The sequence below is a fragment of the Nanorana parkeri genome, unplaced genomic scaffold (assembly GCF_000935625.1).
Source record: "Nanorana parkeri isolate BGI_ZX_2015 unplaced genomic scaffold, ASM93562v1 scaffold1776, whole genome shotgun sequence".
NCBI classification, from domain to species: Eukaryota; Metazoa; Chordata; class Amphibia; order Anura; family Dicroglossidae; genus Nanorana; species Nanorana parkeri.
Window position 1 is genome coordinate 243,673 of NW_017308044.1, and position 23,197 is coordinate 266,869.

Consider the following 23,197-nt stretch of genomic DNA (forward strand, 5'->3'; position numbering starts at 1 on the left):
GATACCAATTACCAATACTTTTTCTTAAAGGGACAGGTCACATTTTTCCTAAAGCAATACAAACTAATGCTTTAAAGTCACTTTCTTAATATTATGATTCATGAGATGACGAGGGAGCATGACGCCGGCTTCCCGGCCAATCAGAATGCCGGGCGCTACGTCATTGCACGGTGCCCGACTTCCGGATTTGCTAGCTTCCTGACCAATCAGTAAGCCGGGCAGCGCGTCATTGCACGCTACCCGGCTTACTGATTGGCCGGGAAGTCGGCTCTATGCTCTCTCATCACAAGTGACGAGAGAGCATGGAGCCGTTTCCTGGCCAATCAGAATGCCGGGCGCTACGTCATTGCACGGTGCCCGACTTCCGGATTTGCTAGCTTCCTGATACAGGAAGTACTCGTGCTAGGTATCGGAGCATTTGGGCGAGTACGAGTACTCACCCAAATACTCGGTATCGGCACCGATACTAGTTTCGGTGCATCCCTAGTTAGAACCCATGTCAGCTTATTTTTATCTGATTCTATACCAGTGGTAGAATATCCCTTCACTTCCTGTCCCTGAGATGCAACAGGAAGTTAGAGAAGATCTCCCAAAGTGAGGGATGTTCCACTCTTAGACATTTGTCCCCGGAACGGATGCCCCCATTGGGAAACTTCCCCTTACCTTTTCTTCTGGGGACACAGACACATTTTTGGATTTCCCTTCACGTTCTGTCTCAGTGACAATGGTCACCAGTGCAAATAAAAGGGTGAATCCACCCAATGAGGCACTGCGATAAAAACTTGACCCTCCCCTACACCTTCCAAACCAGTGTGTAGGAAGCGAGTGAGGAAGGGTTAGGATTAGTGACAATGTTCTTAAGGCTTTGCATGTGGTGCCGTCTTGGTGAAATAAAAACTGTTCACCGCCTTATCCAAAACTAAAGCTCCCATTTTGTTTGGACTCGGGTGCTAAAGAGACCCTGTCATGATGCCCATTTAGGCCAAGTGACAGCATCTGTTCATAGCCACCCCCCCATTTATACTTACTCAGCCAAACTCCATTATCCCATACCCGCCTGTCTGTGCTCCTGTGCCAACTGGTGTCAGCACATGACAGCATTCAGATCTGGCGATTGGCCCGTTCGTCCTCCAACGCTGTCACATGGGGAAGGTCACATGCTCTCCTATATCCCCGAGCCCTTACCAAGGTCTCCTGGCGATTCGGGCTCTAATGCTGTCACATGGGGAAGGTCACATGCTCTCCTATACCCCGCAGCTCTTACCAATGTCTCCTGGCGATTGGCCCGTTCGGGCTCTAATGCTGTCACATGGAGAAGGTCACATGCTCTCCTATACCCCCGAGCCCTTACCAATGTCTCCTGCCGATTGGCTGTTCGGGCTCCAATGCTGTAACATGGGGAAGGTCACATGCTCTCCTATACCACCGAGCCTTTACCAAGGTCTCCTGACGATTGGCCCGTTTGGGCTCCAACGCTGTCACATGGGGAAGTCACATGCTCTCCTGGCAGTGCAGAAAGGCAGCGAGGGAGCACGTCTGGGTAAGTATACATGCCTACCTTGGTGGGCTATGCAAAGCCAATGTAAGATTTTCCTAATTGGGCAAAGCGATAGTGCAAGTCACAATTTATACTCCACGTCCCAAGGAGAAAGGTTCGCCCCTGACTAATGCTGCTGACTTATAGGTTGAGTATTCCCATGTGTTCCCCTTCCCAAAATAAATCCAGAGGGAGGGATGGAGAGAGGAAGCTCGGAGGGGAATTCGGGAGCGCCGAGGCGGCTGCTGTGTAATGTACTATTCTTGTATATGTGTCACCTCTAGAGGGTTATATATGTTATGTCCTTGTGTGTGACTGGGGACACTGTACCATGGTGAACGTCAGCTCATCTCCTTCTTGTCCCTTCCAGAAGCTTCTCAGAGCACAGAATCATGGGTGATTACTATGAAATTCTCGGAGTGCCCAGGAACACCAGCCAGGACGACATCAAACGGGCGTAAGTCTTCAAACAATGCAGAAACTGCTGCCTAAGAGATGTACTTCATATCAGTGTGTGGATGGAGTATTAAACTGTCTCACGGGTCTAGAATGGGGTTCCAGTATGGAAAGAGATACGTGTTGTATACATTGCAATGGATGCTGCACCTTGATGCTTAAAAGTTTTAGCTTCCTGCAGAATCCCGGGTGACACCATTGCAGGGGTGACACCAAAATAACTGGCAGTAATTTTGATGTCACCCCCTCTAAAAAGTTGGGCACTCGGTCATGGAGAGAGGAGGGGACCCAGCGGCATACCTCATCCCGCCGGGTCAACGTCCCCTCCTCTCTCTGCCGGCGTCCATCGCCAAGATGGACGCCGGCAGGCGTCAATCAGATGGCCACGCATGCGTGATGACGACACGGCGGGGTGTCACCCGGTTTAGGTACTGGGTGTCACTCAGCCTCGGGACGCCCCTGCACTGGAGCACAAATGGTAGACAGTTGTCACCCCACAGGAAGTGCCTGAACAAGGGCCTCCATGGCAGGATCACCAGCTGTTATTTCAATGAACGCTGCATGTATAAAAAGATGGAAAGAAATGTAGAATGACTTAATACGATAACTCTTATATACTGTATGTGATATATTATTGTTTTGGTTTAGATCAACTTTAACAATGAACATTTATGTTCCCAAATAGAGTATTCTAGATTTTCGGCATTGATCTAGTTATGACACCATAGGAAATGCAATCAATGTTGTCTTATCGGCTTGGCTCCTCACAGATATAGGAAGCTGGCATTAAAGTGGCACCCCGACAAGAACCCTGACAATAAAGAGCTGGCAGAGAAAAAGTTCAAAGACATTGCAGAGGCCTACGAAGTGTTATCAGATGGTAAGTACGGCTTTGTGCCCGTTTCCTATCAGATGACATAACCTGTAGTGCGTTTTTCCTAACAATCAGTTTGTCTTTCTTCCCCATCAGCGGGAAAGCGGGAGACCTATGATCGTTATGGGAAAGCGGGATTCTCAGGACCTGGTGAGTAGTCTACAGATAATAGTCATATCTTGAGTATATCTTTCACTTACCTTTATTGCTATCACACAGGAGCTAACAATCCCCTGTGTGATAGCATGGGGAGGTGACAGGTTCTCTTTATTGAACCTGTCACCTCCAATACCGGAGTTTGAGCACAGCGCTGTGCTGGCTCTCCTGTGACAGCTGAGAGGGGAAGGCTGCCAGTGCAGCTCTTCCATCTCAGTGTTCACACGGAGCTGAGCGGAGAACGTACATTCTCCGCTCTGCTCCCTACTCTCCACCCTGAACTACTTTGCCGAGGTCCCGGGTCCCCCTGAAGCAGGGCTAAATGTATTACGCTTTACAATATAAGGAGGACATTACAATCACAATACAATTCAAGACAAGATGGTAAGGAGGGCCCTGTCCCTGAGGGCTTACAATCTAAAAGGGAATGGGAAGTGACACATGAGGAGGTGGCTGTGTGGGGATGAATTGTTTGAGATTGTGACGGTTCAGTGGTTAGGTTGTGTTGGGATAGAACCGTAGAAATAACCTACCCGACCAGCGTCGAAATCTCCATGTCCCGGGCGTCGGGCGATAGGAATTCCACACCCGTGGGGCCAGTATCGGCTGTGCCACCCCTCTACTCCCTGCCGCCCTGAGATCATGGCCTCGGTGGCCTTGTGGGGAATCCGGCCCTGGGTGTCTTTATGAATTTGTGCCCATTTGTGAGGTCAGGTACAGATGTTGGATGAGAAGATCCGGCTCACAAGTGCTGTTCCCATTCATCCCAAAGGTGTTCAGTAGGGTTGAGGTCAGGGCTTCGTGCTTGTTACTCAAGTTCCTCCACACCAAGCCCATCAAAGCATGTCTATAAGGCTGTGCACAGGGGTCCAGTCATGGTGGAACAGAAAAGGACTTTCCCCAAACTGTTACCACAAGGTCGGAAGAGCACAATTGTCTACAATGTGTTTGTATGGTGTAGCATTAAAGGAGAACTATGAGAACTATGAGGCGGGTGCTTTTCACTCACCTCATAGTTCTAGCCGTCCTGTGATAATGAGACTGTCACAGGTCGGCTCAGTAGATCGGGAGGTGAGCGACCACATACCGGCGTTCTCTCACCTCTCGATCCTGTCAGGCTATCTGCCGTGGGGGGTGGGGCTGGATTCCCCCCTCCCCGCTCCGATCTGCCAGCGCTGACTGGCGTAACGGACGGGGGAGGGGGCGGGTACAGCTGGCTCTGCCTCCAGATAGGCAGAGCCAGCTGTCACTCACGCAGCTGGGCGGATCCAGACATAATTGTCGGGATCCGCTTCAGCTGCGGCGTCTCAGTATACAGCGAGCTGCAGCTCGCGGCATACTGAGCTTAGGGTGACGAGAGGACGCTAGTTTGTGTCCTCCCGTTACTCTAAGGAGAACTATGGGGAAAAGCCTTAACCCCATAGTTCTCCTTTAACAGTACCCTGCACTGGAGACATCTGGACTCAGTCATTTACAGCGGTGTCCACATACTTAGCGGCAGTATAATGTGTAGGGCCGACCCATACACCTAGTGGGCTGAGGAAAAAAAGGAAAATTTCTGAAAGCTTTTGCAGATTTTCCAGTAAGAAGCAATGGGGGGAATTTATCAAAACCCGGAGCAGACAGAATCTGGAGCAGCTGTGCACGGCAACCAATAAGCATCTCTCTTGCATTTTCAAATCTTAACTGAACAAAGAAACTGGTTGCCATGGGCAACTGCTCCAGATTCTGTTCGCTCCAGTTTTCATAAACTCCCCCCAATGTCTGTTTGTGACAAGAAATGCTTGTGATCATCAGAGGTGCTCTTTCTTGGCTCTGCTGGTATCCCAGACATGACCTGATTGTTGCCACCCATTGCATCACTTGCGTGGATCACCTTGCAGGATTGTGAATTGAAGCCCCGCACTTTAATAGTCCAGATACATCTTTATTCAATGTAGAGTTGACGGGACAGTACAGAAATAGCCAACACGCTTTGAGGGCTCATACAAATGCCCCCTTCATCAGGGCTTACTAAGTGAGAACATGTATCAGGACTGTGATGGCAGGACATTGGATACCGTCTTGTCCAGTGTGTGAGAATGCGCAGAGCTCTTCAGCAACTGATTTGGCAGCCTGCGATCTTATAACAGCCGGCATGTTGATATATACACTGAGTGGCCAGATTATTATGACCACCCCATCAGTACTTCGTTGGGCCGCCTCGTGACTCCACGAGATGTTGAAAGGTGATGTGAGGAATCTGACACGGCACTGTTGCCCTTCTGTTGTCTTGTACCAGTCTTGCCCCTCCCTCGTTCTGCCCTAACATTGACTAGTCGCTGGCGGCCACAATCCGCACGTTCAGACCCAGATTTTCGGCTGACAGTCCGGTCTTTAAACACTTTAACAATGAGCCCCTCTTGAACATTTAACCAATTCTGCTGTTTTGCTGATACTCGCTCCATGGCTCCGAACGCCAACAATCATCCCACGTTCAAAGGCTGTTAAATCGCGTTGTTTCCCCGTATCTTCAGAAACAAATCACTTCTACTGTCGTGGTAACCAACCTGCTTCCCTATTTATAATGGTTTGGCCCTCTAGCAACTTCAGCGCCAAATCATAGCTAATTTGCCTACAAACGTCAGGTGGTCATAATAATCTGGCCACTCAGTGTATAGATAATTTGAAACGTGTTTCTTTGATCTGTCTCCCGCACAGAGCCCCGATCCAGCTCAGGAGGATGCCGGTTCCATGAATATGCCTACACATTCCGGAGCCCAGAGGAGGTATTCCAGGAATTCTTTGGTGGACGAGACCCCTTCTCTGACTTCTTTGGTAAGTCCACAGATACCTTCTATACAGAATTGTTACTAATATTCAGGCTGCTCAGTTTCTTAAAGGGGGTTCTGGCAAAGTCTGTGTGCTGGGGGGATGGTGCATGGCGACTATCCAAGTGACTTGAAATAAAAATTCTCATGGCTTTAAAAATATCTGAAATGTCTGAGGAGAGTTCTATACTGATCAGTAGGGATGCACCGATACCTGTTTTTCGATATCTAGTACGAGTACCAATATTTAGATTTCGGTACTCGCCGATACTGAGTGCCGATACCGGTACTTCTGCTACCATGGAGCCGGCTTCCCAGGCAATCAGAAAGCCGGGCTATGACCCGTGGCTCGGCTTCCTGATGCTAATTGGCTGGAAAGCCGGCTTCCCGGCCAATCAGCATCAAGCCGGCCAAAACAGCATAGAGCTCCTTTCCCGGCCAATCAGGAAGCCGATGTTCTATCGAAAATGTCTGACTTCTCGAGTTCTCCGACTGGTGACGTCACATCCGGTGACTGCCAGTAGGAGATCTACACCATATGGAGCTACTGCGCATGCCCATGGAGTCCGTGTCCAAAACCTCGATCTATTGCCCCTGCGCGTCGCCGTCAAATTCTATAACCACACTCGGCACTGCGGCTATCAGCTTCTATAACGTAGGACAAATATCAGTTTGCACTAGGTTATAGAATCCGATGAGCCGATAGCCACAGTTGCCACTGTGCCTGCGCGGCTATTGGCTCATCAGCTCCCATAACCTACGACAAATATAACATTGTACTAAGTTCTAGAATCTGATGAGCCGATAGCCGCGCAGGCGCAGTGGCAATAATTAGAGAATTCAGCATTGATTCCATGGGCACGCGCAGTAGCTCAATCTGGTGTAGATCTCCTCCTGGCAGTCATCGGATGTGACGTCACCAGTCGGAGAGCTCGAAAAGTCGGAGCTTTCGATAGAACACCGGGTCGCGAGTCATTACCCGCGGCTCAGCTTCCTGTTTGTCAGGGGAGCCGGCTCCATGTTCCCTCGCGGCACTGTCGGTCAGAGGAAATCTCCCTCTGACTGGAAGTTCTAGTATCGGGATAAGTATCGGAGCATTTGGGCGAGTACCCCCCCAAATACTCGGTATCCGCATTGATACCTATACTAGTAACGGTATCTGTGTATCCCTAATGATTATGCAGAGATTAATGGAAAATCTGTAACTTATTGTTATGTTGATCACATAGATGTAAACACAGCAGACAACACCAGATCACATCAATACCACCCCTTCATTCCTATGGAACACAACATCACTTCAGAGCTGTGGTGAAATAATACCACCCTGATGTTTGCTTCTCGCGCTGCTGCTCGCGGTATACTGAGACGCTGAAGCGGATCCCGACAAATGTGCCGGCATCCGCCCAGCTGCGTGACTGACAGCTGGCTCTGCCTATCTAGAGGCAGAGCCAGCTGTACCCGCCCCCTCCCCCGTCCGTTCCGCCAGTCAGCGCTGGCAGATCGGAGCGGGGAGGGGGAATCCAGCACCTCCCCTGTCACGGCAGAGAGCCGTGACAGGATCGAGAGGTGAGCGAACGCCGGTATGTGTAAGATATGAATCACTGATTGCTTTTAACTCCTGTTTTCTTCTTTGAAGGGGATGAATTTCTGTTTCCTGAAATGCATCACACTCGCTCCTCTCCATTTTTTTCGGACGCTTTTCCTGCTACTAGAGGTAAGGCCAGCTTGTCCTGTTTTTTTTTCCAACACTAAGGGGTTACTTTAAGAAAGGAGACCCAGACAGAACAATGCTGTGCTCGCTCAGCCGATGTATAACAGAAAGCAGACACCGCTATCCACTCCCTGCTAAACCCCGCAGTATTTCTGCACACCATGGTGTGAAGTTTAAAGGGTTGGTTCACCTAAAACAAGGGGTAGCCAAACTCCGGCCCTCCAGCTGTGGTGAACCTACAAATCCCATGATGCATCTCTCTCCGGGAGTCGTGGCTGTGAGAATCTTGCAATGCCTCATGGGATTTGTAGTTCCACCACGGCTGGAGGGCCGGAGTTTGGCTACCCCTGATCTAAAACGATAAGGCGAATGAACTCCCTGCCTTCCCTTTTTGCAGTTATCTGGCTTTTGCTCCAGCAGTGAAGATAAGTAACAGTAACTGATGTAAAAGACCCCCTTAGAATATATCTTAGATGTCTTGGACGTGGACACGCTGCCATTCCCTAAATCATGTCATATCTCATCTTTCAACTCATCTTGTGTTAACAATCATTCGATTTTTCTCTCTGCAGTGTTCTCATCTTTCTCATCTTTTGGAAGTAATGGGTTTGGTATGGCCGGGAACGTCTGTTCTGTTTCCACCTCAACTAAATTTATAAATGGCAAACGAATAACAACCAAACGGTGGGTATCAAGTGAGCGTAGGTGCCTTGTGTGTGGGTTAAAGTTATGTGGACCTTTTCATAATTAAAGTGACACTAAACACGGGAGTTAAATCTTAAAAATACATTCAAGATCCTCAACTATGAACAACAATGTATCTTATTTGTGTGTCACTCGGCTGTAGATCCTCCAATCATCTCTGAATTGGTGCTGACACTGTCCTTCCTTCCGGAGGGGGGCTACTTCTGTTCCTCATGGTCCCTGTGTGTGTTGTAAAGTAGTCACCGCTCCAAGCTCACTCCCGGGATGGACTACAATCTGAATACAAACCAGTAAACTAAACATGAGATTGTAGTCCATCCCGGGAGTGAGCTTGGAGCGGTGACTACTTTACAACACACACAGGGACCATGGGGGACAAAAGTAGCCCCCCTTCAGAAGGAAGGACAGTGTCAGCACCAATTCAGAGATGATTGGAGGATCTACAGCCGAGTGACACACAAATAATATACATTGTTGAGGATCTTGAATGTATTTTTAAGACTTAACACCTGAGTTTAGTGTCACTTTAAGAACTTGGTAATGGCTGAGCAAGGAGCATCTTTATTGTCTTGCCAGAAACTGTCTAAATTTTCACTCCACAGTTGTTATTTTGGAGGACCTGCTTGAATCTTATCAACCTTCTAATGTGTTTGTTCTTAAAGTTGAACTCCAGGCAGATATAAAAGACACATTTGGCAGCTCTGCATTCATTAGTACACCATTTCAATGTTTTAATTTTTTTTTTAATGCAAGTAGTATTATTGCCTGAATTTTGCTTAGTAGCAGCATTGTGTGGTACCTGTACAGCACGGCAGGGGCGTCCCGAGGCTGGGTGACACCCGGAGCGGTAACCGAGTGTCATTCCCGCCAAGACGTCACCGCGCATGCGCGGCAGTATTCTGATACCTGCCGGCGGCCATCTTGGTGATGGACGCCGGCAGAGAGAGGAGGGGACAGTCACCCGGCGGGATAAGGTATGCTGCCGGGTCCCCTCCTCTCTCCTGATACTGTCGGGCATTCGGTCCATGACCGAGCGCCCAACTTTTCAGAGGGGGGTGACACCAAAATGACCAAGTCATTTTGGTGTCACCCCTCCAATGGTGTCAACCGGGTGCAGGCCGCACCCCCCTTGTGACGCCACTGCAGCACGGCCCCAACTGGGAGAGGAAGAAGTAGCACAAGGACCCATTTGGTTGTGCTACAGTGCAAAGAACATTCTGACAGGAGGGGAGAGCAGACTGGCAGAGAGATGAGCTTATCAATGAGCTGCTTCTTCTTTTACTGGCTGGGGGAGAAACAAGACCTGTAAGTGTTGCTGAACTGGAGCTCAGGTCTCCTGTCCTGCCAGAAAGAGCTGTGTAAGCTCCCTCTTATGTATTTCATATGTTTATGTAGAGTTCAGCTTTAAAATGATCATACACGTCACAATCTGACTACCGTCTTCTTTAGATCTTCCAATAACTATGTAGTGTAAGGGTCTGTCTATTTTGATACAGTAGGAAGGGAGTGTTTAGACGGGCTCTTACATGGTTTTGGCAGATTTAAAGGAGATTGTACAAACATTGCAGAATCAGACTATGATGTGTACGGCCTGCTTCAGAGTAGATAAAGCCCAAGCGCTCTCAGGATCTTAGGCCGGAAGCTCTTGAATACCAGCCAATAAAATGGTTACATTTACTTCTTCTGGGTTTTGTTTATATTTGTCTCGATAGTCCAAGTCATTGTGTCCTTTTCCCATGTACAGGATAGTAGAAAATGGAGTGGAACGGGTGGAGGTGGAGGAGGACGGCCAGCTGAAGTCCATCCAGGTCAATGGTAAGGATATACCCGTGAATCCTTAAGCTGAAAGTTAGAACAGAAGACCTATCAGCTACAAAGAGCGTTCTGTCATAAGTCACTAATAAAACTTGCATCTACAGTACTCGCCATTTACTTTCTAGTGTAATCAGTTCTATTTCTGTCCTCCCTGTACATATGTTTTTCAATATAAGCCTCATATATACCTTAAAGGAGAACTATGAGGTGAGTGCTTTTCACTCACCTCATAGTTCTAGCCGACCTGTGACAATGAGACTGTCAGAGGTCGGCTCAGTAGATCGGGAGGTGAGGGAAAACATACCGGGTTCCCTCACCTCTCGATCCTGTCACGGCTCTCTGCTGTGACAGGGCAGGAGCTGGATTCCCCCCTCCCCGCTCCGATCCGCCAGCGCTGACTGGCAGAACGGACGGGGGAAAGGGGCGGGTACAGCTGGCTCTGCCTCCAGATAGGCAGAGCCAGCTGTCACTCACGCAGCTGGGCGGATCCAGACATAATTGTCGGGATCCGCTTCAGCTGCGGCGTCTCCATATACCGTGAGCTGTAGCTCGCGGTATACTGAGCTTTGGGTGACGGGAGGACGCTAGTTTGTGTCCTCCCATTACCCTAAGGAGAACTATGGGGAAAAGCCTTAACCCCATAGTTCACCTTTAAAGGGTTAGGTAAAAAAATGAAAAGGTGACCTAACCATAACACCCTTCTCACCCCCCGCCACCTCCGGTTCCTGGTGTGAGAATGAGATTCCCTTCTGAGTCTTCTTTTTTTCAGGGAAGAAAGTAGAGATTCTCATTGGTCAGCATGGTCATGTGGCCACGCTAATCAATGACTGCTCGCCATTGCAAACGTTATGTTGCTAGGTCCAAGGCTGTGTAGTGGATTTTTCAAGTGTCCGGACCATTATTCCAGCTGGCGTGGGTTATAGGGGATGGTCATCCTTGTAGCTCAGTGCAGGGGAACTAGTAGAAGGAAGCAGAAGATTTAGGTGAGAAATAAAAGAAGATGGAGGAAAGAGTGAGAGGGATCAGAACTTGGGCTTGTGCCCATTTAAAGTCACTTCAGCAGCCAGAGCAATAGTGAACCAAGTAGATATCTCTTCCAAGATGGTCTTTATGGTGAAGATGAATTATCACTGGGGGGGGGAAATTGAACCCCTCTCTTTTCCCATATTACATTTTCGTTACTCTGATTTCACTGCACACTGTGAGCTTAAAGGTGCCCATACACTGTTCGGATTTCGGCTGGTTTTTGAGGAACCGGACAGTGTGGGGCTGTCGGACATCCTTTTCGATCAGCATCCCTCAATCAGCTGAAGGAGCCAGTCAGAAAATCTTCGATCGATCAAACCCGGCAACCAATGAGCTGCCTGCTCTGGTCGGGTATTCTAACAGGGGCCGACAGCTCCTGTCCGAATACAATGTAAACCGCAGGGATTCCTCGATCGACGCGCTGTTTGTGTCGATGGAGGAATCGGGTCTAAGTTTTCCATTGAATGAAAAAAATAGATCAGTGTATGGCCAGCTTTACTTCCCTCCCCAGCCTAACTGTCCTAGAATTTCAGATCACAGGCAGTGAGGGAAGCTTTTCCTGATTGGAGTCACCAGTTGTAGTGGAAACCTGGTGGGCAATCAAACAGGGTGGAAACCCTAAGGCTGGGCACACACCTTACAGCCATCGCAAGACTTTTGTCTTGCGATGGTTGTAAGGTACTTTAAAAAACGTACGATCTGCCTATCTTGCATAGGCAGATCGTACTTGCGATCGCAAGCCACGCCCCCTGAGGGGCGGGCTTCCGATGAACGCAATGCCTAACGGGCAGTGTGCGCTTGCGCACACCGCCCCGTGCGGCTTTTATCGTACGGACATGCCTCAAACCCGCCGAACATCGTACGATGCTCGGCGGGTTTTTGAACATGTCCGTAAGTTAAAAGTCGTGCAACCTTACAGTAGTAGAGGTCGCACGGCTTCCACACACCTTACGATAATCGTACGATCACGGGATTTCCCACGATTATCGTACGATAATCGTAAGGTGTGTGGGGACCTTAAAACTGATCAGCTTCATTCTTTTGGGAAGGGATGGGGTTTGGGCGTGTAGCTCAGCAAGGAGCAGTCAGCTGCCTTGGTGTCATTCCTTCCCCATGGTACTGTGTTTTATACTTAAAGTGGAACTCCAGGTAAGACTTTTGGTTGGCTATTATTGCTGTTTATCTTCCCATTGGGGAGATTTCATCTCTCTTTGTGTCCAGGTGACCATGCATGAAATCTCTCCAAAAGGGAAACAGGCATCAGTAAATACTTCTGTTAGGTTTCCATTGCTCTTTATGTCCCCTGAGGGAAGATTTCCCTTGCTTCTACTGTGGTCACCGTGACAAAAAGTGACGGGCAGTCTACTCAACAGAATCAAAAGCACGTTAGAGGTTCTGATATCTTTGCACTATACCTAAGAATAACATAAAAATAACAATTTTGGTTAGAACTTAACGATAAGAGAAGTCCTAAATTGCAGGATGCCATGCAGGATGATTATGTCCCGCCAGACACCTCTGGCTCCCACCTTGGCGCGGAACAATAGTAGTCACCTGAAAGAAATGCATTATAATCTGTTTTCCCACTGAGACTGGTAGGTCAGAGGTTGTTTACTGTGTTCATGAACATACAGATGTATTCTGATCGTTGTGACAAATGATCATCTCAGAGATGAAAGTTTGCTCTAAGTCCTGACATCTCTGTGGTTATTTTGCAGGGGTTGAAGATGAACTTGCCTTGGCCCTAGAGATGAGCAAACGGGATCACCAGACAAAGATGCAAAACCCCAACAACCATGCCAGGGGGTCACCACACAACATCCAGCGATCCCAGAGCGCCGGCCCCGCTTACATGGTGCTGGACAGCGATGACGAAGATGAGGATCTGCAACTGGCCATGGCCTACAGCCTCTCCGAAATGGAGGCTGCCGGGCAGCACCAAGCAGGTGTGAAAATTACACAGAAAGCGGGGAGAGGGCAGGCACAGGAGGTAATGGGGCAGCTGAGGGAGCAGAGACAGGCAGCACATCTGCTGAGACGCCAGTTGACTGCAGATCAGCTAAGGCACCAGCAAATGGCCGCAGATTCATTAAGGCATCATCAGGTAACTGTAGATCAGCTAAGGCGCCAGCAGGGAGCAGCAGACCAGCTAAGGTATCAACAGGCAACTGCAGGTCAACTAAGGCACCAGCAGGTGGCAGCAGACCAACTGAGCCATCATCAGGTGACCATAGATCAGCTAAGGCACCAGTTGGGGGCAGCAAACCAGCTGGGGCATCATCAGGTGACTGCAGATCAGCTAAGGCATCAGTTGGGGGCAGCCGACCAACTAAGGCATCATCAAGTGATGACAGATCAGCTAAGGCACCAGCAGGTGGCAGCAGAGCAGCCGAAGGACTACCAGAGCCCAAACTGGGATGCGGTAAAGCAACAGCCGAGGCCGAATGATGACATTCGAGGAGTCAAATTTAGTGGGGAGGTAAATAGCCCAAAGAAGGACGAGAAAAAGAGAAAAAATAGATGTTACCTCTGCTAGTGTAAGCCAAGATTTTGTATTTGCTGAAGAGGTGTCAGAGATCGTCCAGTGCCCTGGAGTATGTTATACTTCCGTCTCTACGCACCAATGCTCTGCCTGCTCCTCAATGGTTTAAAGCAGCCCAGTGCTGACCATATGAAACTGATGAGCTGGCAGTTCAAAAGCCACTTAAGGGACGAGTTTTGTGTGTTGCCTGCTCTGTAGAGTGGCTTAACACTCCTCTATCCGGATCTGTGCTCAACACTCATTGCACTAACCCGCTGGAAGCCTCTCTCTAGCTGTCTGCATGTAGCTGCCTGTCTTCCTTCTATGCTGGTCTCTCTGCTCTCTCCCTCTGGTCATCAGGGACCGGCCTCCTGGTCTCTCTGCTCTCTCCCTCTGGTCATCAGGGACCGGCCTCCTGGTCTCTCTGCTCTCTCCCTCTGGTCATCATGGACCGGCCTCCTGGTCTCTCTGCTCTCTCCCTCTGGTCATCAGGGACCGGCCTCCTGGTCTCTCTGCTCTCTCCCTCTGGTCATCAGGGACCGGCCTCCTGGTCTCTCTGCTCTCTCCCTCTGGTCATCAGGGACCGGCCTCCTGGTCTCTCTGCTCTCTCCCTCTGGTCATCAGGGACCGGCCTCCTGGTCTCTCTGCTCTCTCCCTCTGGTCATCAGGGACCGGCCTCCTGGTCTCTCTGCTCTCTCCCTCTGGTCATCAGGGACCGGCCTCCTGGTCTCTCTGCTCTCTCCCTCTGGTCATCAGGGACCGGCCTCCTGGTCTCTCTGCTCTCTCCCTCTGGTCATCAGGGACCGGCCTCCTGGTCTCTCTGCTCTCTCCCTCTGGTCATCAGGGACCGGCCTCCTGGTCTCTCTGCTCTCTCCCTCTGGTCATCAGGGACCGGCCTCCTGGTCTCTCTGCTCTCTCCCTCTGGTCATCAGGGACCGGCCTCCTGGTCTCTCTGCTCTCTCCCTCTGGTCATCAGGGACCGGCCTCCTGGTCTCTCTGCTCTCTCCCTCTGGTCATCAGGGACCGGCCTCCTGGTCTCTCTGCTCTCTCCCTCTGGTCATCAGGGACCGGCCTCCTGGTCTCTCTGCTCTCTCCCTCTGGTCATCAGGGACCGGCCTACTGGTCTCTCTGCTCTCTCCCTCTGGTCATCAGGGACCGGCCTACTGGTCTCTCTGGTCATCAGGGACCGGTCTCTCTGCTCTCTCCCTCTGGTCATCAGGGACCGGTCTCTCTGCTCTCCCTCTGGTCATCAGGGACCGGCCTCCAGCTAAGCTGTCCAAACCACTTGAACTTTTCTAATGTAAACACATAAATGCCTTCAGAACATCATATACCTGGATGCTGGCACCATTTACGATGTCTTATTGTGACATCCTAGCGGCCTTGTAGTTTTGTGCCAAGCAATTCCCCATTTAGCCAAGTCCTCCCCTAAATGTATAGGGGCTCCTGTATAAAATGAATCGGAAATTAAGATGCACTTTACAGCTAAACTCCAGGCAGATATAAAAGACGCATAGTAAGCTCTGTATGTATTAATATAGCATTCCATGTATTTTCACTCAGGATCACCTTCTTGCAACATAGCAGTGCTCAGACTGGTAGAGGGAGAAGCAGCACAAGCAGCTAGTGAGTGGTGCAGCAGGGCTCATGCGCTAACAAAGGTTCACAAGTTTGCAGGATGGTGCGTTGTGTTGCGAAAAGGTACCAGAACGTCCACAGAATTGGACATGCACCATTTTTGGCAATGCAGCACAATGTATGGTAATTTAGTTACTGTATGTCGTGGTGCACCACTACACGCGTGTGGAAGCCGCATTGCGGGATGTGCTCCTCAGCAAGCTTTCATTTTTAGATAGCACAGCGCACACTGCTGTCCCTCCCTCTCACAGCCCGAGGCTCGTTTTCACAATATGAGAAGCTAAGATAAAGACAGGTGTCAGGTACTTGCACTAGCAGTTCTTCAAATAATAAATGGATTTAATGATGTTTTCCTTGTTTGCCAGGAGTTCTGCTTTAGAGGGCTTTTTCACTTTCAACAAGAAGATGTGGATGGCCAGGACCTCCCGATGTGGATGGCCAGGACCTCCCGATGTGGATGGCCAAGGTCTCCCCATGCGGATGGCCAAGGTCTCCCCATGTGGATGGCCAAGGTCCCTCCATTTGGACGGCCAGGGTGTGCTGATGTGCATCGCCAGGGACCCCCGATGTGGATGGCCAATGTCTCCCTGAGCAGATCTCTCGCTGAGAAGCAGTTTGCTTATTATAAAGCCGTCCAGCTCCAGTCCTCAGGTCCTCCTAACTGGTCATGTTTTCCTCATTTTCCTTGCTCAGGTGGCAGTGTTTACTTATTCTTTCTACATTGTACAGCGGAGACTGCAGACAGGCTGAATGTAGACAATGCAGTGTTTACTTATTCTTTCTACATTGTACAGCGGAGACTGCAGACAGGCTGAATGTAGACAATGCAGTGTTTACTTATTCTTTCTACATTGTACAGCGGAGACTGCAGACAGGCTGAATGTAGACAATGCAGTGTTTACTTATTCTTTCTACATTGTACAGTGGAGACTGCAGACAGGCTGAATGTAAACTATGCATTCTTTACATTAGTCAGTACTGTAGGGGAGCACAGGGCAGAGACAAGAGTATAAATCTGATGATTGATTACTTCTCCCTGGACGTATAATACAGCGGCTGTCCTTTAAATGTAGACGTGTCCTTTAATATAGATGTGTGAATATAATTCTACTCCATTCCTGACATGTTTCCTTTGCCCCAATTTTATATAGGAGCCCCGATGAGCTACACTGACATTTTTTAGGGGATGTCCACACAGTTGCCTAATGATCTCTGTTTGTTGTGAACAAGATCTTCTATTTACATTACTGTTCATCCTTCCACTGGTTTCATTGAAGTGAATGGTGTGAAGAACGATGGAACTGCTGAACTCTGGGCAGATATAAGAAATAACGACGTCATGTATTACACGGATCCCTTACTGCAGTTACCAGATGTATCTGTAGTGCTAAGACCCAGAGAGGGAGGGAAACGAGGAGCCAATCCTCTGTGCTACATGCATATGTCCTGAGAAAGAACATGCTGGCAGGAGGAGAGAGCAGAGGGATGAGGTCATCAGAATGTCACTGCACCTTCACTTTCCGGTCACAGGCTGGGTGTGGAGAGATGACCAAGCTGCATCCTATATCTGCAGTGGAGAAGAGCCAGGTCACCAGCCTGGCTCTGCTATCTGTCTGTGTAAAGCTCAGGGCTGGATGACGAGGAATTCAGATCCTCCCATATGAGTGTATGGACTTTGCATTGATCTGCTAGCTAGAGTTCAGATTTAAGTCGGGCCGCAACAACTAATCGATTATGAGAATAGTTGGTAACTATTCTCATAATCGATTAGCTGGGGGGTTAATGCAACAAATCGATTAATCGGGCAACTAATCGATTATAAAAATAATCGTTAGCTGCAGTCCTGGTTAAGCCCTTCCTCATTTTGCCCACTACCCAGGATTTTGACAGAAGGATAGACAGTGACATGTATCTTGGCTGCTCTCTGCAGGAAATATATCACCAGGTTTCCTAGAGGGGATGACTTTAAATGTTCTTGAGTCGCATCACAAGGGGAAGGCAACCTTGGCACACCTGCTTTTGGAAAGCTACAAATGCCTCTGCCTCTGGGAGTCATACCTGTGGCTGTCCGAGTCTTGCAATGCCTCATGGGACATTTAGTCCCACAATAGCTGAAGTGCCAAGCAGGGGCATCACCAGGCCGGGTGTCACCAGGCACCCACGTCATTATGTGTACGCATGACACGTGCACTTTACTGCTGGCGGCCAACTTAGTGATGGACAAAGGAGAGGAGGGGACATTAATCTGGCAGGATAAGGTATGCTGCCGGGTCCCCTCCTCTCTCCTGCAGCTGTCGGGCTCCCGGTCCATGACCGAGTGCCTGACTTTTTAGAGGGGGTGACACCAAAATGATTGTTAGTCATTTTGGTGTTAACCCCCGATGATGGTGTCAACCGGCGTGGGCCGCACCCCCCTTGTGACACCACTGATGCCAAGGTTGACTAACCCTGAGGTAGGGTGTCGTGGGCTTTAAAGCAGAACACAAACCAAAAATACCAAAATGAAACGTCCATTAAAATGAAAAAACAAAAAGAACAACTTTTGCTGCCAAACTTGCAGTTGATCTGCAGTTCTTCTTTTCTACCACAAGATGTCCTCAGTCTTCTGTGTTGAATGACGGCCATCATTGTTCAACCCACTTGTTCTGACACCATGCTGTCATGGGCTCATCCCCAGCTTGTGACTGGGCAGTGAAGCAGAAGCAGCACGGCAACAAGCTCATCTCTCTGCTCTCTCCTCCTATCAGCTTATGTCTTCCTAGAGTTTTCTTTAATGTTGAATGTACCATAAATATCCTTAAACTGTCTGCTGATTGTTGTTTACACACACACACCTGTGAATTATTTGCCTACTGAATGTCTTGCTTCTCTCACTAGGTGTGTTCTGAGATCGGAGTCACATACACTTCTGTTACCGTCGCTGGCAGGGGTGGGGTGCCAGGGGAGCACAGGCAAGCTTTCCCCCCGCCCCCCCGCACAATACACCTTCCCTGCGAGGCGGCATTGGCATGTGGGCTGTACCATCTTGAAAGATTCAGGGGATCCCTGTCCACTACACTGGAATAAGACTTTTCATTTTGGATGCTTTGGGGTGGGATGTAGCACTTGCTGGATTTTAAAGGGGCTGGACCCAAGGGACATGTATATACAGAAGCGGGACTGTGTGACTGGGACTATTCTACATATTTATATAAAGGAGAGCTTGCGGAGTCTAAGGACATTGCTTAGTTATTTATGCTTTACGGTGAACAGTGCTGAGGGACTGTGATTGTGATAATAATGGCTCAGTGGGCAAGATTCAGCATCGCTGTGTCACATTGAAATGTCTCATCAGAAAAGAGGAATACGTGTGTATCATACAAAGACTTTACTATAATAAACTAGACGACTTTTATTAAAGATCTCACTGTGTGCAATCATTTCTAAAATGTTTGATGATACAAAGAACCAATTTCCTATCTCGTGTCATGTCCATCCGTCTGTCAGTCTATGTGATCTATCTACAGTCGGTGGCCACTTTATAAGGTACACAGATTTAGGACCCATAGAGGGCTGAGAATGGTCACCAATGATACTCTGGGACACTGTGACACTTAAAGGGACACTAAACTCAGGAGATGAATGTTAAAAATACATTCAAGAACCTTAAAGGAGAACTATGAGGTGAGTGATTTCCATGAGACTGTCACAGGTCGGCTCAGTAGATCGGGAGGTGAGCGAACACATACCGGCGTTCGCTCACCTCTCGATCCTGTGCTGGCAGAGAACCGTGACAGGGGAGGGACTGGATTCCCCGTTCCGATCCTCCAGCGCTGACAGGCGGAACGGACAGGGGAGGGGCGGGTACAGCTGGCTCTGCCTCTAGATGGGCAGAGCCAGCTGTCATTCACGCAGCTGGGCGGATCTTGACATCGATGTCGGGATCCGCTCCGGCTGCGGCGTCTCAGTATACCGCGAGCTGTAGCTCGCTATATACTGAGCTTAGGGTGACGAGAGGACGCTAGTTTGTGTCCTCCCGTTACCCTTAGGAGTACTATGGGGAAAGCCTTAAAGGAGAACTATGGGGTTAGGGGTTTTCCCCGTAGTTCTCCTTAGGGTAACGAGAGGACACAAACTAGCGTCCTCTCGTCACCCTAAGCTCAGTATACCGCGACCTACAGCTCTCTGTATACTGAGACGCCGGAGCGGATCCCAACATCGATGTCAAGATCCGCCCAGCTGCGTGAATGACAGCTGGCTCTGCCTATCTAGAGGCAGAGCCAGCTGTACCCGCCCCCTCCCCGTCCGTTCCGCCAGTCAGCGCTGGCGGATCAGAGCGGGGAGGGGGGAATCCAGCCCCTCCCCTGTCACGGCAGAGAGCCATGATAGGATCGAGAAGTGAGCGAACACCGGTATGTGTTCGCTCACCTCCCGATCTACTGACCCGCCCTGTGACAGTCTCATTGTCACAGGTCGGCTAGAACTCACCTCATAGTTCTCCTTTAACTATAACAATGTCTCTTATTTGTGTGTCACTCGGCTGTCGATCCTCAAATCATGTCTGAATTGGTGCTGACACTGTCCTTCCTCCTGGAGAGGGGCTACTTTTGTTCCTAATTTAGGGATTCGGATCTGAAATTCGGTTCGGACGAAATCCGAATTTTGTTAGTTTCGCATGAGTTTACGAATATTCGTTGCGAATACCACAGAAAACCATATACAGATATTAATACTAAAGGTGAATCTCCCAGACCCGGATGGCATTCGGGATCCGAATTTCCGAATTGCATTTTGGAGCTCCTGAATGCCATTCGGGTCTGGGTGCCTCAGCTTTAGTATTATATTTATATACTGTATATGGCTCCCATGTTGTCGTAACAAAAATTTGTGTTCAGACCCATTGGGATGCATTAAACCGAAAAACACATCTGGTTGGCCAGAAAAGTCACATGTCCGATTCAGTTTAGTTTTTGAACGCAATTCAGACGGGATCCAAAACTCGGGAACGGAAATTCAGATTTGGACACATTCGGGTGCATTGGGACTTGGAAATTCGGATGTGTCTGAATTTCGGAAAAATTGAACCAATTTTGATTCGGAACAAAACGAATTGCACATGTCTAATGGATGTTAAAGATACATTTAAGGACCTGAACTATTAACAAAAATGTATCTTATTTGTGTATCACTCGGCTGTAGATCCTCCAATCATCTCTGAATTGGTGCTGATACTGTCCTTCCTTCTGGAGGAAGGACAGTATCCAAGCTCGCTCCCGGGATGGACTACAATCTCACGTTTAGTTTACTAATTTGCATTGAGATTGTAGTCCATGTACAGCCGAGTGATACACAAATAAGATACATTGCTGTTAATGGTTAAGGGACTTGAATGTATTTTTAAGATTTATCTCCTGAGTTCAGTGTCACTTTAAATGGAGCTTTATTGCTAATAATATAATCAATGTGTTTGAAGATTTTACCTCTCTTACCCTCTTGTCCTGGTGACAATTCTAGAAGTTTGGATTGCCTATCACTTAACGTTAGTCACCAGGACAAGTGGCAGTAGTGAAACCACATGGTGGGTATACAGACAGCAGAAAACAAAAATGGGTTTTAACTCTTCCCAACTCTATCCAAAAACACACAAAGGTTTGGCTATGCATACCCTATAATAAAGTGTGTGTGCAGCCCAAACTTTCCAGTTTTAGAGATAGTGGGAAAGAATTAGAACCCCTGTCATTGTTTTACTGCTGAGGCTCCATTAGAGAGATTTCCCCCCACTTCCTGTCTGGGAAAGCATTGTCACTGGGACAGTAAGTGGCCACACAATACATTATACTGCCAAACATATGTCAACATTGCCCCAAAATAAACCATTGTGTTCAGGTGTTTCCAGTGAAGGGTTCTGTTAATACAACAACATACAAAAACATATTTTTGGGCTTCCAACCTTGTGGTGAATGTTTTCTTAAGAACCCTTTCCTGTTCCACCATGACTGTGCACTGTGTACAAAACCAGCTACATAAAGACATGGTTTGATGTGGTGGAACTCAAGTGCCCTACACAGAGCCCTGACCTCAACCCTACTGAACACTTTTGGGATGAATTGTCCACCATGACTGTGCCCCTGTGTACTAAGCCAGCTCCATAAAGACATGGTCTGATGTATGGTGTGGAGGAAATCGTATCCTCCACAGAGCTCTGACCTCAACACTGCTGAACAGTGAACACCTTTACGATGAATTGGAACACTGATTGCGAGCCGGGTCTTCTCATCCAACATCAGTACAGGCAGTCACCGGGTTACATACATCTGACTTACATACGACTCCTACTTACAAACGAATTCTATTACTGTACAGCAGGGGTAGTTATAATGCTAACGCACTCGTGCCGAGGAGTGCCCACCTTTTTGCGTCTGGATCGTAGTACTGTACGTACATTACAGGAAGTTGGCTCTTGTTAGACCTGCGGACGAGGGGTGCCTGTCTCTTCTTCCGGGTTAACTGAGGTTTTTACTGCTGTCTGCATCCTCATTAGAAAGATTTAATCTCACTTTCTGTCCTTGAGGCAACAGGAAGTGAGAGGAAATCTACCCCTAGGAAGGAAAATTCACTTCTGTAAGAGTGATCATGGGAAAAAGGTGTCTCCATTGAAGCTTTATCACCAATCCTTGTTTCCACGACAACCCCAAAATTTTCAAAATCCAATTGTCACAGGGACAGAAAGTGAGGTGAAATCTTGTGAACAAGGGCACACACAGCAAAACAGACTTTACAGGGTGTTAATCCTTCCATATGCTATCCCCCCCAAAAAAATTGGGACTGGAGTTGCACTTAAAACATTTACTTGTTCCAACTTACATACAAATTCAATTTAAGAACAAACCTACAGTCCCTATCTTGTTTGTAACCCGGGGACTGCCTGTATTGGTCCTCTTTTGGCTGAATGAACACTAATTCTCACTTTGCTGATGATTGATTTATTGGTTTTCACTACTCGTGTGTATACAGGTGAAACTTGAATAATTAGAATATCGTGCTAAAGTAATTGCAGTAAGTGCTGCAAAAGGGGCCCAAACCAAGTACTGAGTACATATGCATGCTTGTACTTTTCAGAGGTCCGATATTGTTCTATGTACAATCCTTGTTTTATTGATTGCATGTAATAATCTACTTTTTTGAGGTTGTGGATTTGGGGTTCTTGGGGTTTTCATGAGCTGTAAGCCATAATCATCACAATTATGACAAATCACGGCTTGAATTATCTTGCTTTGCATGTAATGAGTCTCTCTCATATATTAGTTTCACCTTTTAAGTTGCATTAGGGAAATAAATGAACTTTGCACGATATTCTAATTATTCGAGTTTCACCTGTATATTGCTGCACTTGTTTGATGGTTGTTCACTTGTTTCCCTGAAAACGGAACTGCGTGATTTCTGAAACGTCGCATGACAATGTGACACGATGAGAGGTCAGTAAACATTGACTGAAAATTAATCTGGAGTGCGAGTGACCTTTTCTACATTCATTTATTGATTCACGGGGGCATCCGTAGTCACTCTTTGCACCCACCCACCTCCAAAGGGTTTCTATTCAGTCAGGAGTGCGATAGGTTCCGTTTGAATATTGCACTTATTCTCAGACACTTCAAAATCCTGACTGCCCTCCTAGAGGGGTGGAGGCTGGAACACTGGTAGATGACCTCAAACTAGAAAGAAAGTTACACCCGAGGACCTTAGAAATAACCCTAGAAAGTATTTTTTTTTACTAAAAAAAGTAGTTGATGTTGATGTAGTGAGTCAGTCAACAGTAAGTGACTTTAAAGGAGAACTATGGGGTTCAGGCTTTTCCCCATAGTTCTCCTTAGGGTAACGGGAGGACACAAACTAGCGTCCTCCCGTCACCCTAGGCTCAGTATACCGCGAGCTGTAGCTCGCGGTATACTGAGAACCCGCAGTATAC

General features: G+C 48.2%; 1 protein-coding gene across 1 annotated transcript in view; it reads left to right on the forward strand.

The window, feature by feature from the left end:
* Positions 1–18,283, forward strand: part of DNAJB2 (DnaJ heat shock protein family (Hsp40) member B2) — a 28,287-nt gene extending 10,004 nt beyond the window's left edge. The window contains exons 2-10 of the mRNA XM_018571544.1: positions 1,908–1,994; positions 2,764–2,873; positions 2,964–3,017; positions 5,724–5,840; positions 7,473–7,550; positions 8,120–8,231; positions 9,997–10,067; positions 12,812–13,039; positions 18,130–18,283. Of these exons, the coding sequence (XP_018427046.1) occupies positions 1,930–1,994; positions 2,764–2,873; positions 2,964–3,017; positions 5,724–5,840; positions 7,473–7,550; positions 8,120–8,231; positions 9,997–10,067; positions 12,812–13,039; positions 18,130–18,140 (846 nt within the window). The 5' untranslated portion in view covers positions 1,908–1,929 and the 3' untranslated portion in view covers positions 18,141–18,283. The remainder of the gene's footprint in view (positions 1–1,907; positions 1,995–2,763; positions 2,874–2,963; positions 3,018–5,723; positions 5,841–7,472; positions 7,551–8,119; positions 8,232–9,996; positions 10,068–12,811; positions 13,040–18,129) is intronic.
* Positions 18,284–23,197: the final 4,914 nt, after the last annotated feature.